General features: G+C 43.8%; 1 protein-coding gene across 2 annotated transcripts in view; it reads right to left on the bottom strand.

The window, feature by feature from the left end:
• The window catches only part of SKI (SKI proto-oncogene), a 74,361-nt gene extending 60,810 nt beyond the window's left edge, over window positions 1-13,551 (bottom strand). For both annotated transcript variants that reach the window (XM_066606842.1, XM_066606843.1), the window contains exon 1: window positions 12,214-13,551. In XM_066606842.1, the coding sequence (XP_066462939.1) occupies window positions 12,214-13,125 (912 nt within the window). In that variant the 5' untranslated portion in view covers window positions 13,126-13,551. The remainder of the gene's footprint in view (window positions 1-12,213) is intronic.
• Between the last annotated feature and the right edge of the window lie 2,071 nt (window positions 13,552-15,622).

Here is a 15,622-nt window from a genome sequence, read left to right as displayed (position 1 = left end):
GTGAGAATAAGACCTCAGAATATATACGCACTTAAAAGAGAACATACAGATCTACAAAACACCTGCTTTTCCTCAGACTTCTATAAAAGATGCTTTAATACTGGGGGCATTTACAGAGGAAGATCACGTCTGTTCTCCAAAGAAGAGACAAAAAAAAAAGCCACAGAAACTGGATTAAAAACCCAAGCGGTGTAATTTGACGTCTGTCCAGGAAGTGTTCCCCAGACGCAGAAGACAACAGATACTGTTTCTGAAGTAAATGCCCTTGTCTGCAAAGTGAACCGGACTGGCGGAGGCTCCTGCTACACACACAAAAAAACGTAACAATATTAAAGCATATATACGAAAAGCAAGAAAGGTCATAAACAAGATATGACTAGATACATAAAGAAGGTATTAGCCTGAGGAAGTCCTGGGGTAATAAAATAAGATATGCCTAGACAACAGTTGTTCTAGCAATGCACATTGGAGGGGGCATTGATAACTACATTTATTCACAACTCTATATCATCTTCAATTTCTACCATAAAAACAAAAAAAAAAAAAGGTTCTCCCCATCGCTGCCTAAGAGTATTCTGCGAGGAAGCGTCCAGAGGCACATTCAGTGCAGCACTGTGATTATGAATGCCTCGGCTGTAGACGCTAATAGGTAATTCACAGCCACTCTAAGAGCCCTTAAATATATATTTAGCTTGGATGGCTCAGCCCTTGGGTTCTTGTACTTCATGTTTACATTGGGAACTGTTACAGGTATGCAAGTGTCATAATGTGAAGGAGCGGTAGGGAGGTTGGAACAGGGATCATGTAAACAGGAAGTGGCAGAGACTGGGAGTCAAATACTATCATAATGTGTCATTATACATCAATGGCTGACCAGATCATACGGTTGTAGTCACAACTTCATAATGGTGCTCTGCTCCATTCATGGACCTATAGGTCACATCTCTTCATGAAAACATAAGGCACCCATACACCTTTAATAGCTGTTGGCCAAGCCCTCGATGGCCATTTCTCCCAGCTCCCCTATACACATGGATGCTCAGTTTGACTGAGCTATCAAACGTTTTACATGGAGACGGTGGAAAAAGTCACAGCCGAGGGAACAGAGAATCAGGTGTTGAAATTTAATTTGCCCTACCCTTCTTTCCTCTGACATCTTTTGAAGGAGGCCCCCATAAACATACAACGGTCATCCAGTCCTGCCAAAATCTCTGGGCTCAAATGACTTTTGTCCAATATGCATGGGAGCCTTTGGGTTCAAAGTATTGCCAGTTTCAAAAAATATCAAAATGCTAAGATCTTAAGTGATTTGCTATGAGCAACTACTCCAAATTACACCCACACTTTATTTTTATAGGATGCCTTAAGTAGAAGTCAAAATCCATCCATCCCCCCCCCCCCCCCCCCCCCATTCAACCCATGTGCCCATCATACTCGTCAGTATCACATGGGTTGTTCAAGACATTTGCAACAATAGGAATTTATTCCGCATGACTTACTATAACTGAACCAAGAAAAATTTAACATGGTGCCCTCTTAGCAAGAAAAGTCAACGCGGCATTAAAAACTCTTGCAAATACTCTAAAAAGAATAAAAAAGTTTGACTTGTTTCAACTCAAGAACCAAACTTTCTCTAAATCGGTGGCGAGGAGCTAGTGTATTGTTAATCGTTGCCACCCACTCTATTGTCCGTAACCGTTATTCTTCGGTTATATTGTTGGTAGAGGTTTTAGACAATCCTTTATAAAGGGTTGTAATCTTTATGTATACAGCAAAATATGTTGGCAGTATACAAAAGATGTATTTACATAGGTGCAAGATCTCCTCTACCAGGGAGGTCATGATCTAGTTGCAAGACCCCACTCCACTAAGCCTTTCAAGGGACACTCTAGAACACGCAAAATAGCATTCCAGAAAGAAAGCCCAAGCCTCCATTGTCTAGTGGATTCTACACTCCATGGCCGCACAAAGAACACTTGAACTTCAAAAAAAGTACTAAACACCAGCCTGTTGCTGGGGCTCATAATAGCAGCCTGCTTAGGCTAGAGATACCAGGCTCATTCACTTGAATTGTGCTAATCCAGACAGGGGAACCTGTTTTACGGTGTATTATGTAAGGGGTCTTTTATCCAGCTGGTTTAAAGAAAAAAAAAGTTAATTAAAAAAGTGCTCGTTATGATTTAGAATTCGCCCTAGACTTGTCTGTCCATCCTTGGGTAGTAATCTGCTAAACCCACTAGTGACAGACAACACAACCACTCATTGCGTCTGCTAACACCTTGAATACTATGGAGACATTGTATCCTGGCACAATGATTCATTCTCAAAGTTTGCTGGCGCCCTTCTCACAGGAGAGGCATTTATGCATCTGTATCAATCCATCATCGGATAGTATTAACCATCACCGGTCATCTGGGTTGCACTTTCACTCGCTATGCATTCCAATTGAATGAGAAAGAAGAAAAAAAAAATTGCATCCACTCAAAACAGGAAATTCACAGCTTTCCTAGGCATTCAGAAACACCACAAAACTTCACAAATTAATGACAAAACTGTGAAAAGTGATTAAGTCGAGGCACTTCACACATGAACTTACAACTGCTAATTAAAAACCTCCCACTTAATTGACTATATTTGCATACAACTCTTCTTAAAATGGGTAATTAAAAAGGGGGGAGACTGCCACATAGCAAGGAAGTGGGATATAGATTTTTTTTTCGTTCCTTCTAAAAACGTGAATCCTAGTAAGGCATATATGACAAGAAACGTTAGCGGATGAAGAAAAAAAAAAAGGAATTCCACCATAATATAAGATTTTCAAAAAAACCTGAAACTGCACTTTTAGAAAATCAATCACCTATGGAGCTTATCCGAAAACTTTTGGCCATCCTAACAAAAGGTCTACAGAAAGAAAAAAAAAAAAAAAAGTTTAAAGAGCGCCCTGACAGATAGTCAGACTGATTATGCAAAATCGAGCTCTTAGAAACTGCAGAAGTTCCACGGTAAATGCCTGTCCTGTGAATTGTTTGGGACTGAAGTGAATTTAAAAGCAGCACATTTCCAAATGTTTCCAGAGACCCTTCTGAAAGGAGCCTCCGTTTTTTGACCAAATTCCTTTCATCAGGCTGCACTGAAGACCTCTTAACTCCTGGCATCTTTGAGGACCCCTGTAGATTCACCATTAATGCGAGCAGCCCAGAGTGTATCCTATTAAAGTGAAGTTAAATGCCCTTTTATTTGGTTAATTCTGCTCACCGCCACAATGCATCATTAGCTTATAGGAAGCAGCGGTATCAGCAGAACCCTTCTGGAATGACCCCGAGACTACATACATCTTGCAGCTGCTCTTTAGGTAGAAGATACCGACAGATCTGTGCAGGGAGATCCTCTTTTACCATCTTTTTTTTTTTTTTTAGAAAATGCTTTGCTTTGCATATAAAACAGGACATCCCCCCACAGCCGCTATCCTACAGGGAACTTACTTCCTCCCCCTTAGACAAGCAGCCCATTCAGCAGAAATGGAAATCCCACGATGCAATGCAGCAGAACAGCAAGGAGAGATTAAAAAAAAAAAAAAAGTTACAATACTGCAGTGAGGCTGGTACGCTTACAGGAGGGCAACCTATAGTATGCTGTGGCTGGTGCATCAGAATTCACTATCCAATTAGTAGCCCATTTTATCTGTTCATCAAAAAGGAGATTGACAACTTATGGAAAATGGTGAAAAATGTATTTAAAGGCATTGTTGTGCCTTAGAACTTGAGCCAGATATACCATCCTCCACCTCCCAAGGACCTTATTTGAATAAAGCTGCCAGACTGTGCAATAAAGCAAAAACAAAAAAAAGTGTTAAGCTGGCCACAGATGTAATGACTTCCATGCAATCAGATGAGTTTCTATATGGATTCATTATAGAAAATCTTTTCTGTGAACTGGCATGTTGCTTTGGATAATTCAGTCATGGATTTGTTATCACATTACCCTACGGTTATGTTCGAGCAGGGCGTAAGCTTAACATCCCACCAAGGTATAAATACATACTTTGTAATGCAGATAACAAAATTAGTTATAAATGGACATAAAAGGGAAAAAAAAAGAAGGGAAGCCATCCCTAATCCTAATGTTGCAAGGAAGCCTACCTAAAAGTGGGGCACTCACCCTGATAAAGATAACCCCCACTTCTGAAACCGGGGGCAACCCTGTCTCTCTGTATACAGAAGATGGAAGTAGTGGTAAAAAGTGCAACTAGATGTAACACCCCAGTTGTAGAAGAAAATAAACCTCAGACCTATCTTAGTCAGAAAGCCAGACCAGGACATGGAGCCGCTGACCAGACCCCCCTTCAAACTATAAAGCATCACCAGCATCCTCTAGAAGCAAGAGTCATAGTACAGGTACAAAAACAGACACCAGTTGACTGGTTGGTCTATAGCACCTCCCAGCCAGCCAATCCACCCATACACCTGCAGAGAAGTGCTCCTGTCAGCCTCCTGCACCGAAATGACAGTGGGCATGCTCTAGCGTGAGAATCGTTGACACCGAAACGTCATCCTGGTCACAGTTCCTTGGCCTGTGCGCCATAAAAACCTACATAGGAAATTTTCATACTATAGTTGTAGTATTAAAAAGGAACCCTCTTTATTAACTATGCCATGTCTAGTTCATGGCCTGAAGAGGATGGAGCATGACCTGCACATTCAAAGCTTCCATATGTCATGCTCTGCCCCCTTAAAGGTGTTGTGCCGCTTGATCATTAGACATTGAAGGAATACTCAACACAAAACTGATACATTGTGTTATGCTTAAAGGGACTGTTCCTTTTTGCTGCAGGAAGTGGGCAGCTTTGTACCATGCACAGTGGCCTGGCTTAGTTTTGCAAGCAGAGTCCTGTTAAAGTGGATGATACTCCGCCTACAATACCAACCTGCGCCACTGTACAATGTATGGAGCTGTCTGCAGCAAAGCAGAACCCACTTGAGTAATAACCTATCAGTTCTGTGCCTCGTTCTCCTTGAACGCCTAAATCAACCATTCTATTTTGATAGAGCGGATGGTCAGAAGCAATTGTTTTGCTACCATAAGATCGGTCAGAATTATACGAGCAACGTCAATCAATTAAGTTTCCAAATAGCTAGTGGTTTTATAGAATAAAGCCATTCCGTACTAGAAGCAAATACAGTCTATTTACTTTAGCTTTTTTTTTCGACAAGCTGTCTTATGCAATTACAATTAAACTGCCCTTTTTCGACCCGATGGCTGATTTAAACAGCCTACAGTTTATTGCCACTGTTAAATACATATGTCAGTACAGGGTGAGACTGGAACCAAAGTTTTTTGTTAACCGTTATAAGATCCCACTGACACGCGAGGCGTCGCAAAGGGCTGGGACAGAGATAAGGCATTGCAGGCTTTGCTCAGCATTCAACTTTGCCCTCCTAGCAAAGCAAATGGCCTTTTTCTAGGAATGCGGGAACACTGATGGGATCCTCCTCCTCCTCCTCCTCCCCATCCCTGTGACTGGACCCAGGGCCCACTTGGCAGAGAAGGGGGTTTAGGTAACATTGCTACATTGCTGTTTAGTCTGTTAAAGTTGGTCATGACCATACATGAGTAAGTGCATTCCACACACCCATTTGATATTAAATCAATCATCCTCCCGAGGCTGCAGCCTGAAATTCAAGTTCCTTCAGTCATTCCCCGAGGCTTTTGCTTGGCTGTTAAAAAAAAAAAAGAAAAGAAGAAGAGGGTCTTTTTGGGGTGGGGGAGGTGGTGTTGACGTAAACAACCTACAGCAAAGTTATGGAAGGGATGAATGGCTTAGAGGCAGTGAGAGGAGAATGGATGCAGGAGGCATGGCAGTTATATTTACCCAATCTTTGTTAGGGGATTTAGATTTTTTAATTCTTGTATTGATCCACTGGTTAAACCCCAAGATTAGCCAGAAATAATACACCTTGTCTGCATGTGACAAAGTAAAATGGGAACTGGATAGGTTGGCGGCATGGTTCTACTCGCATTCTTTGCAGGTGACATAAGCGAAACCTAAAAGAGGAGAAGGGGAGAAAAAAAAAAAAAAACACTAAAACCATCACACATTCCTAATTAACCATTCATAGGGCAGCACAGTTGCTTCATGCCTGGGGTCCTGGGTTAAAATCCCACGAAGAGTTTGCATGTCCTCCCCGTGTTTGTGTGGGCTTCCTCCAACAATCCAAAAGCACACTCAGATTAATGCAGATTATGAGCCCCAATGGGACCAGAACCAAATATCAAGTGGTGTCAAGTGTTGTGTAATTGGCATGTGCTATATAAAAGTTGATAATTATTGATAGGTGTGCCCCGTCTACGTAGCATAGAACCGAAGAGCGGAGGCGACTTTAAAAGAGCCAAAGCTTGTAGATCTGAATCTTAAGAAGACATCATCTAATATCTCACATAATTATGTAAATGTATGTGGAGGTTCTCAGAACGGGAGAGATGAGTGATGAAGTATTAATCCCTTCTCTCAATCTTAATTTCAATCTTAAACAGCTTCTCCCTTCTTACAAGGAATAGTAAATTCCAAGTATTGGGAAGTCAGGCTTCCTATACAACAAGCGATGGATGGGAGTTGGGGAAAGTTTAGGACGATAGGGGAAAAAAAAAGGGCAGTCAGAACTGTGGACAATTGCAAATCCAAATCTGACACCGAGAAGCGCGTTCGCTGAATGTTCCAATTGATAGAACGGATTTCTTTTGGTCAAGAATCGGTACATGAGACCTGTAGGAGGAAACCTATCCTTACAGCAAAGCTGCAAACACACATAAAACCAGACAACCAGAGCGGAACATGAAGCCATTCACGTGGGTAATGACTTTTGCGCTACTAGTACTACTACCAGTAGTAGTTCACTGGGAGTCCTCCATTGGCATATCAGGGATCGAATATGCAATCAAATAGCCTGTACCACTCTTGTGAGCCGGAGCGTTCCCCTCCGTCACATTAAAGTAATTAGCGGTTTCAGCAGCCTGTTAAAATTATCCCCACTGTCGTAACCAGCGTGATTTCAATTTAACTCATACTTTAATATTCAAGTCTGTATAATTAAAGAACGTAAATGGTATTCAAGCTTCTTTTATATTATGATATGGTAGAAATCTGATTAGAGCTCAAGAAAAAAAAAAAATTTTTTAAAGACTTAGCAGGCCCAAAAATCGTATAAGATCCCAGTGACACTGATGATATTGGACGGCAAGAAAGGTCTGCGAGGATCAATAGACAAAAGCAGCGCACAGATTTCCTGCGCATACAGTATGGTGTGCTCTGGGCTGAAAGGGTTACAGTATGACTAAAATGGAATTATGTAAAAAGAGAAGAGAAAAAGAAGTCACGTCTGACCCTATAAGCGATTACGTAGGTCCCCGGTTATATATGGAATGTGCAGACTTTGCACAAAGCTGCTCTGAGGATATTGCTAAAAGACATTTCTGATGAAATCTTTCTGAACACTCCCCTTCCCGCCCAAGTCACCGACCGCAGCCCAGGAATAGGATGTCTGGCTTTCTACAGTTTTGAGACACCGCTGCATCGAGCGACTCCCATAGATGACTAATATCTGATAACTATTTTAGAAGGACGTTTTGGGGAAGTTGAACTTTTGCATACACCCTTTAAAAAAAAAAAATAAAAAAAAAAGACAAAAAAAATTGCACTTTGAAAGCTCTTCTGTGTGGTTTCTGGGAAGGCAGGTGTGGTGGTCATGCTACTTTCCAAGCATCCTAAGCATACCTGCAACAATATGGAATTATGAGCTCATTCACACGGATATATGCAATTTTGGTCAGTGCAACAAAAAAAACCAAAAAACACACATCTGTATAGCATCCATATTCACTGCGTCTTTCATGCATGCAAAAAGAAAAATGCAAGAAAGCCCAATTGATGCCCCCATGATTAAAAAAAAAACAAACATGCATGCAGCAGAAACGCATGCAGAGATAATGGTGCTTTATGCACATATCGAAATATAAGCCCATGTGAATGAGCCCCAAGGAAAGCATCAAGCACAAGGCTTGCCCTTCAGAAGTCTGGAATAGCTAGAGGATAAATTCTGATGGCTGAAACTCTACTCCTATGGACGGCCACCCAGCTTTCCCAGCAGGAGCCAAATAGAAAGCGCCCTACGACTTAATGGAATTGCACGTTAGTTCTATATATTCCATGTGATCTGCCAAAACGCCAGGCGTCTGACCCAGATACAGCGTCCACGAAGACTAAAGAATCCAGAGATCCATTAAGCAGATGATTCAAGCAGGCCGCTCGTCTGTCTGGCTCAGTACTCTATGCCCTATTTAACCCAGACTTCCTAACACTTGATATCCTGTCTGCCGTATCAGGGTCCTTTCTCAACGTTCCAGCAGACACCACACAAAAGGATGTGACTTTTTTTTTTTGGTTGGCAAAAGGAACGCTTACACAATTAAGAGGTCTATTTACACCCAACTCCATATACTCCATTAATGAGAAGGCCATCCAACCCCCAACAAATATCCAACCTTACAAATGAGTTGCCTCTCCATAATGAGGACCCCACTTCTGCACATCACAGATCAAACTGGACCATCCCCTTAAGATCCTATCTGTTGGCATATTCCACTCAATACTTATAGATTCAGATAATTGTGCCCATTTTTGTCATGCACTTTTTTTGGGTGGGGGGCACCATTTGCTCTGTGGCATTCCTTTCTGTAGTGCCAACTGCTGCCAATCGGCTTTGTTCTGATATTACAGTAAGTGCTATTGAACACGCTGTGCAAGTAGTACATGAGACACGGGACTCGGTAAGTGCTTCCATCTTATTTAATCTCAAGAGTGCCTTGCTGGGAGCAACTAGTGCCATTTACAGTCAGATCAGGGAGACGTGAGAGGAAGAGATGGATAATAGGAAAGGAAAAAAAAGCAAATGAGATTTAGATCTATTGAGATAATCACCAAAGTTTAGGAGAGACACCCTGCAGCCACAAGAGCAGGCCAAGAAATAAAGACTTTATCCTATAGATCATCTGTCTATATCCGTGGGCATGCACCTGGTGTGAAACCTCAACTCCAGGGCTGTCCGTGCATGCTTGGATTTGTAGTTTCACAGCACCTACTCAAAACAGCCAAGCGTCTGCTGCTAATTTCTTTCCCAAGGAATTGTCCAGACCGGATTTCTAACCTCAGGACATTGGTATATTCACTCCAGTGGATATTTAGAGAGGCAATGCTAAACCGCCAGAGCCAATTAAGAGCCTGCACCCTTCCCCCACATACATTCCTTCCCTATTGGAGAGCTGCCTAAAAAGATATTAGAATGATACAATTACCAACTCTAATCCATAGTCTAGCTTCAGTCTATAGAAGGCACATGCGCAGAATACCCAAGCGAATGGCGCTGGACAAAAAAGTACAAACTGCTAAACTGGTGCATGTGGTGTTAAAACTGTACAGAAGTGCCACACATGTGCGCCATTTGTCACTATGTCCACCACCCACACAAGCAAATTCTTGGCGTACAGCAGTAGCTAGCAAAGCAGGCTAGATGGGGATACACAGAAGTATCTACTGACCTATCAAACAGAAAAGACCGGTCTATTGAGGGAGCAGAGTCTGCATTAACATGATAGCAGAATGCAAAAGTGCAGGCAAAGCAGGTCTGACGAGCGCAGAACAGGCACGTTACATTAAAGAGGCCCTTATACATTATATACTAGACCTCGAAAGAGATATATAGCTATAAGATACACAGATAGATATCAAGAAGGGCAGACTAAGGTCTGGATACAAACGGGTTAACGCTCCCCCCCCCCCCCTCCTCGAGCCAGTCGCGCAAAGAAAAAAGGCCCATCCTTTCAGACTAGGCTATTCAAAGCTTCCAACCTCAATCCATGATTAGCTGGGGATAGACAAGCCATTAAAAACGCATCCACCTCCAACTATCACAGATAATGTGCCTCATTAATGTTAACATCGCCACAATGGCTCTGACACACAGTTGTAAGAAACTCCTAGGGAAATTGGGAAGGAGTCTATTCACGGATAATAAGTGAGGGGCGACGGGGAAAAAAGGGGTTTAAGCAATAATGTGATTTAATTGGCCTCCCAAGTAGAGATTGGTAAATGCAACTTTTATTATCCGCCGGGAGAATCAAAAAACGTCAGATGCGTTTTATATTGACCAGCAGTGAATAGCTATATGGCATTGGGATGTGAAACTGTACAGTTGCTCAATAGCACAGCTTTACTTACACCCCCTTTCTCTTCTTCCGAAAAACTGTTACATTTTTTTTTTCCTTCTTCGGCAAAAGCTCGAAACCAGGGTGGGAAATGAATGTCAAATTAAGAATATTTACATGGTTTCTTCAAAATGTATAAAACTGGAAGGGGTTAATTAAATGCGATGGCATAATGAAGGCATAAAACCTCACCGCCATTAGCGCCGCAAATAGTGATAAATTATATATTTAAAAAAGGGCAGGAAGGATTTAAAAAGATGGGATGAGCTTAAAGGACTTTGGAAGGAGTACAGTATGTCATCTTTCAAGGCCCTTAAGTGCTGCCCACTAAATCGGATCCGTGCCAGCTACCAACTTGCTTTACGCACACTGGCATCCACATATGGCTGAGTCCAGACGCCTAAAATAAACCGCTAGTGTCTGGACAGTCAGTCTGGGTGGCAGGCCCTCCTCGCTCAGCTGCCCTAGTTATGTATACAACCACCTACACACAATGCAGGAGACAAGTCACCAGTCTGGTGCCAGGTGGCTTCACAAGCGGACGGCGATAAAATAAAGAGGTCGTCGTGGTTCCTAGAAAGAATTGATCACAGCCATTAAAGGATATGAATGTATATAAAGAAATAGATCGTCTAGCTCTTCTATACAGCATTACCAGAATAGGAAACTGACAGGAAGGACGGCTTATATAGAGCTGTCTGTCTACACCATCATCATGTCAGCACCTACAGTCAAAACTTGGCTGGGGGATGGGATGACTGTCTGCACCTGTCCTGTCCATATAAGTGACCACATCTGCATCCACAGACTTTCCATCCACTCACTGCTCTGTAATCAATCGCTGTAACCGCAGAGAATCCTACCCAATTATTTATATCATCAAATGACATCAACTGCACAGAACTTGAAGCAGGGTTGCCATCGGGTCACACTTAAAAGGCCACTTTAAAGGACAACTGTTTGTTGACTGCAACCGGGCGACAACCTGGTCACTTTCCTAGCACCAATAGGTGACAGATCAGCCCCCCCCCCCTCCTCTTTAAAGTTGTAAGACACAAACAGTGTAGAATTAGGTTTACCAGGAGGTCAGCTCTTCTTACAGCAACACAGGGGAAGAACATGGGAGGAAATCACCCTGATCACCCACAATCTGGACAAGTGCAAATTACACCTTTATGACCAGTAATAACTTCTGCTTCGCTGCCCCCAAACAAACTTGAACTGCAATTAACCCATTGGGTGGGTCGTAAAAAGGAGCCAAAAGACTTTAAAAAGAAAAAAAAAAAAAGGGCGCTCCACATATTTCACCCTTTATAGAAAAACCCTTAACCCCCAACACTTCATATGACCATAGAAACATATTAACCCTCTAGGCTGGCATTGCCAACACTTCCCCGCTAAAAAGGGCTCAACTTTTTCTACATCATCGTGATCTTTAGCAGATTATACTGAGCCGCATAAAATAAAATCGTCCGACTTGGTTTTTTTCCCCCCTTTGCTTTTAGCAATTCCTTACCACCATTAACCCCGCCACTACTGCTTTAGGACTGGTCACACTGTGAACTGGCATATTACACAAAATTTATAGTTGGTCGGTGTGAACAGACATCTTAAAAAATATATATAGGACAGCAGATCTGGGATCAGCCTGATCTTAAACACCCCAATAGGTTTCTGTAAGACCCAAAAATGGGTGACAGTTTTCTTTAATAGGAAATATTTTGATATACACATATTTGATAAACACAATATACAATTTGGCACGCAGTTTAAAAAAACATTACACATTCAACTTTCAAAAGTTACTCTCATTAACTCCTTAGTTGCCAAGGTTAAACGGCCAACTCAGTCTGCCCTGGTGCTACAAACAAAAAATGCTACATGTATCCTATGGATAGAACATTCTTCCATTAACTCATCACCGTCCGCTGCCAACTTACTCCACGTCCCGACACTCACCCTCGCTGCTTTCCTCTTGTACTTGTTGCTGTAGTCGAACTTGTCCTTCATCTCGTCCAACAGTCGGCCGAGCCGGGCCTGCTCCTCATCGCTGCCGTAGTCCTGTGCCAGGAGGATGTATGCCCTCCAGTTGGCAGAGTCGAAGCCCCAGTGGCACGTCCGGTTTTCCAGCGCCTTGTGCGAGTGCACCACGAACTTGTGCGGCGCATAGAGCAGGCGGCAGTCCAGGCACTGGATGCAGGGGGCGCTGGGGTTCCCGTACAGCTCCGGGACGAAGAGCCCTTTGCACTTGCCGAAGCATTCGTGGTAAACCCTGAAGCTCTTCTCGGTCACCTCCAGCTCCAGCGTCCCTCCGTCCTTCTTGTTGCAGCGCGGCGGGTAGCTGCCTCCGTACAGCAAGGCGTTACACAGCCGCTCGGCGTCCGTCTTGGTGATGAGCCCGCAGGAGGGCGCCGAGAAGGGCAGGATGCCCATGACTTTGAGGATCTCCAGCTGGTCGGCCGTACATCGGGAGCAGTAGACGTGCAGCTCGTCGCACACAGAGTTGATCTGCTGCAGGCTGAAGTCCCTCAGCACAGAGTTAAGGATCTGCGGGAGACACAACCTCTTCTCCCCGCCGACCACGAAGCAGGAGATGGTTTCCCCTTCCAAGATGGTCTCGCACCTCTCAGTGGAACGATCGGACGGGATGAAGAGGGGTCCCCCCGGGATGACGGGTGGGGGCTGCACGGGCAGCTGTAAGACAGGCTCCGGCTCCTTGCCGGCATCCTTCTTATGGTACATATCCTGCGCCCAGCGCGCTGAGAAGGCAGCCGGTCCTCCCAAGGAGCTCATGGAGCTCAGGTGGAACTGCTCCAGGGTCTTCTGCAGACCTGGATGGGGCTGGAAGCTCCTGCTCACAGTCTCCATCATCGAGGAAGCCGGATACAAAGTAACAAATGACAGAACGCAACAATCTTCTTCTTCCTTCTTAATAACTTAGAAGACAGATCCACAAGGTGGGGGGTGGGGGGGGGAAGAAAAAGGGAGCAGGATCACAAGAGCTCCATGTCCTCCAGGCGATAGTTAGTGCTTCCCAAACTCTCTGTCCTGTCTACATGTGCCCCCTGTCCATAGCCACTGAAAAGGGAGGAGGGGGACAAATCCAATGGAATGGAACCCAAAAAAAAAAAAAAAAGTAAAAAAGAAAAAAAAAGTGAAGCCGGTGACGTCAAACCAAAAATTGTATTAGTTTCCAGTTGTCAGGAGTTTGTCTTCATGTTGTTACATTGGTAAAGTTTCCTTGGAGGAGCAGAGCTGCGCTCCCGAACATGCCCTCAGCCTGAATGCTGAGCTAATGCCCTGTGTGTGTCTGTGCCTGAGTTACCTCCTCCCCCTGGTGTGTGTGTGTGTGTCTGTCCCCTCCCGCCCTCTTTTTTTCCTCTGCCTTCTCCACCCCCTTTCTCTGTTTGTTGGTGTCTGCCTCAGTCATTGAATCCCTGCCAAGAATGTGACCAACTCCCCAGGCTGGCTCTTCCAGGAACAGCCTCCCCCCCACTCCCTGCTGGAGGTTTTTTTTTTTTTTTTTACTTGCTGCAAAACGGAAAAAAAAATTGTCTGTGGAAAGTAAATCTTGTGGTTGAGAGAGATGGGAAAGGAAAAAAATAGTGTCGCGGTAGGGGGAAGTTGGATATTTGGGCGGGCTGGGGGAGAAGTCGGGTAATGGTTGTCAGCTGTGGCTTCCTGACCTCGGAAGGGCTTTGTTCTGGTGGCTCATTTCTGAGTTTATTTGTGGATTTTTTTTACGCAGTTGTTTTTGGGTTAGGGTCATGGGTTTTATTATTATTTTTTTTTACTAGTATTTTTTTTCCATGCGATCTGTAATATATATTACCAAAATTAAGGCTGCGTTCATACTTGGCGTCTTTCACATGGGCATATTTGCGCGCACGCAAATACGCAGAGAAGAGACTTCATTGATTTCAGTGGGCTCATTCACGTTTTCCGTATTTTGCGCATCGTAGAACTCAATAGGAGGTGCAGAACGCAAGGAGATGCGTAATACGCTGCGTAATTGTGCTGGGAAAAAAACACCTGGAACTCATTAGCCATTTCAAGTCGTGCGTCTTGTTTTCCGCACTCAAATGAACGTGCCTGCGGTCAGAAAAAGTAGAGTAAAGTACGCTAAAACTCATGCAAAAAAGTATCGTTCCGCAATAACGCGGTGCTGAGGCGCGCACAAACGTGTCTACATACGTGTAAAGGTGTCCTTAGGGATCCTACAGTTTCGGCCCGTGAAAAGTGCGTATTTCCCAGACCAAAACTGGGTATTGTGTTTAGTTGCGCACATATTCATTGCTTTTTTTTAACGCACGCAAAAAAAGACCTGCAGGAAAACTTCACGGATTTCATGTGTAAATAAGTAGTGATGCTCGCTGCGTTTTTTCCGCGCTCCCATTGTGTTTAATGGACTACTTAGGTACCAGAAGGGCTGCTTCACACTGGCGGATTTGTAATCCGTATTTTATGAGCCAAAACCAGAGGTGGAACGTACAGAAAGTATAATGGAAAGATTCGCCATTCTGCCGTATTTTGGACGCGCTTTTGGTTTTGGCTCACAAAATACTGATGAAAAATACGCCCGTGTGAAGGAGCCCGAATATGGAGGGCCAAAAGAGGGCATGCTGCAATTTCCGTCCAGTAGTCCGGCATTTCGCCAGAATTTGCACACTAATCGCGCTGATTGCTATCGGAAATCGCCGACGGAGGTTCCCAATGATGTGACCATTTTAATACAGTAAATGTATCACTTAAAAACATGAGTCCTATATCAACAGTTACATTCTGTGCTTTCGGGGTTTGTATGGAGGGGGGTTGGGCGCCCATCCCATGCCATACAATGCAGGTGCCGGCTGTTTCTTACAGCTGACACCCACCAGCCAAGTCCTATCTTTTCTAGTCGGGCGTAAAAGCGTCCGGTATGCGCTATACTTTCCAGGCTGGCCGATTATACGATGCATTAATAACATACATAGTATGTTAGGCTAAATAAAGACCGTGTCCATCCAGTTCAGCCTATTTCGCCCCCCCCCCCCTATTGATCCAGAGGGCATAGTGTTCATAAAGCACAGCCAATATTAAAGGGGTCTTCCAGGAATATACAGGTATAATTTAAAGGGGTTATCTTAAGAAAATAAGGCCAATCTCACGCAGGCGTTTTCTTCTGACTAAACGCTGTCAATGACTACCATTAACTTCAATGTAAAAAAACACACATCAACGCAGCTGAATACGCAATATTTTCAAGCACCTGTGTGAGAATGGCCTTACTGATCGATGGGGGCCGAGCGCTTGAACTTGACCATCTCCAGCAGTCCCATAGTGATGAATGAAGCCGGAACACTCATGCTCGATCACCACTTTGTTCTCA

Source organism: Eleutherodactylus coqui, chromosome 6 (assembly GCF_035609145.1).
Source record: "Eleutherodactylus coqui strain aEleCoq1 chromosome 6, aEleCoq1.hap1, whole genome shotgun sequence".
NCBI classification, from domain to species: domain Eukaryota; kingdom Metazoa; phylum Chordata; class Amphibia; order Anura; family Eleutherodactylidae; genus Eleutherodactylus; species Eleutherodactylus coqui.
This window is presented reverse-complemented; position numbering and strand designations above follow the sequence as displayed.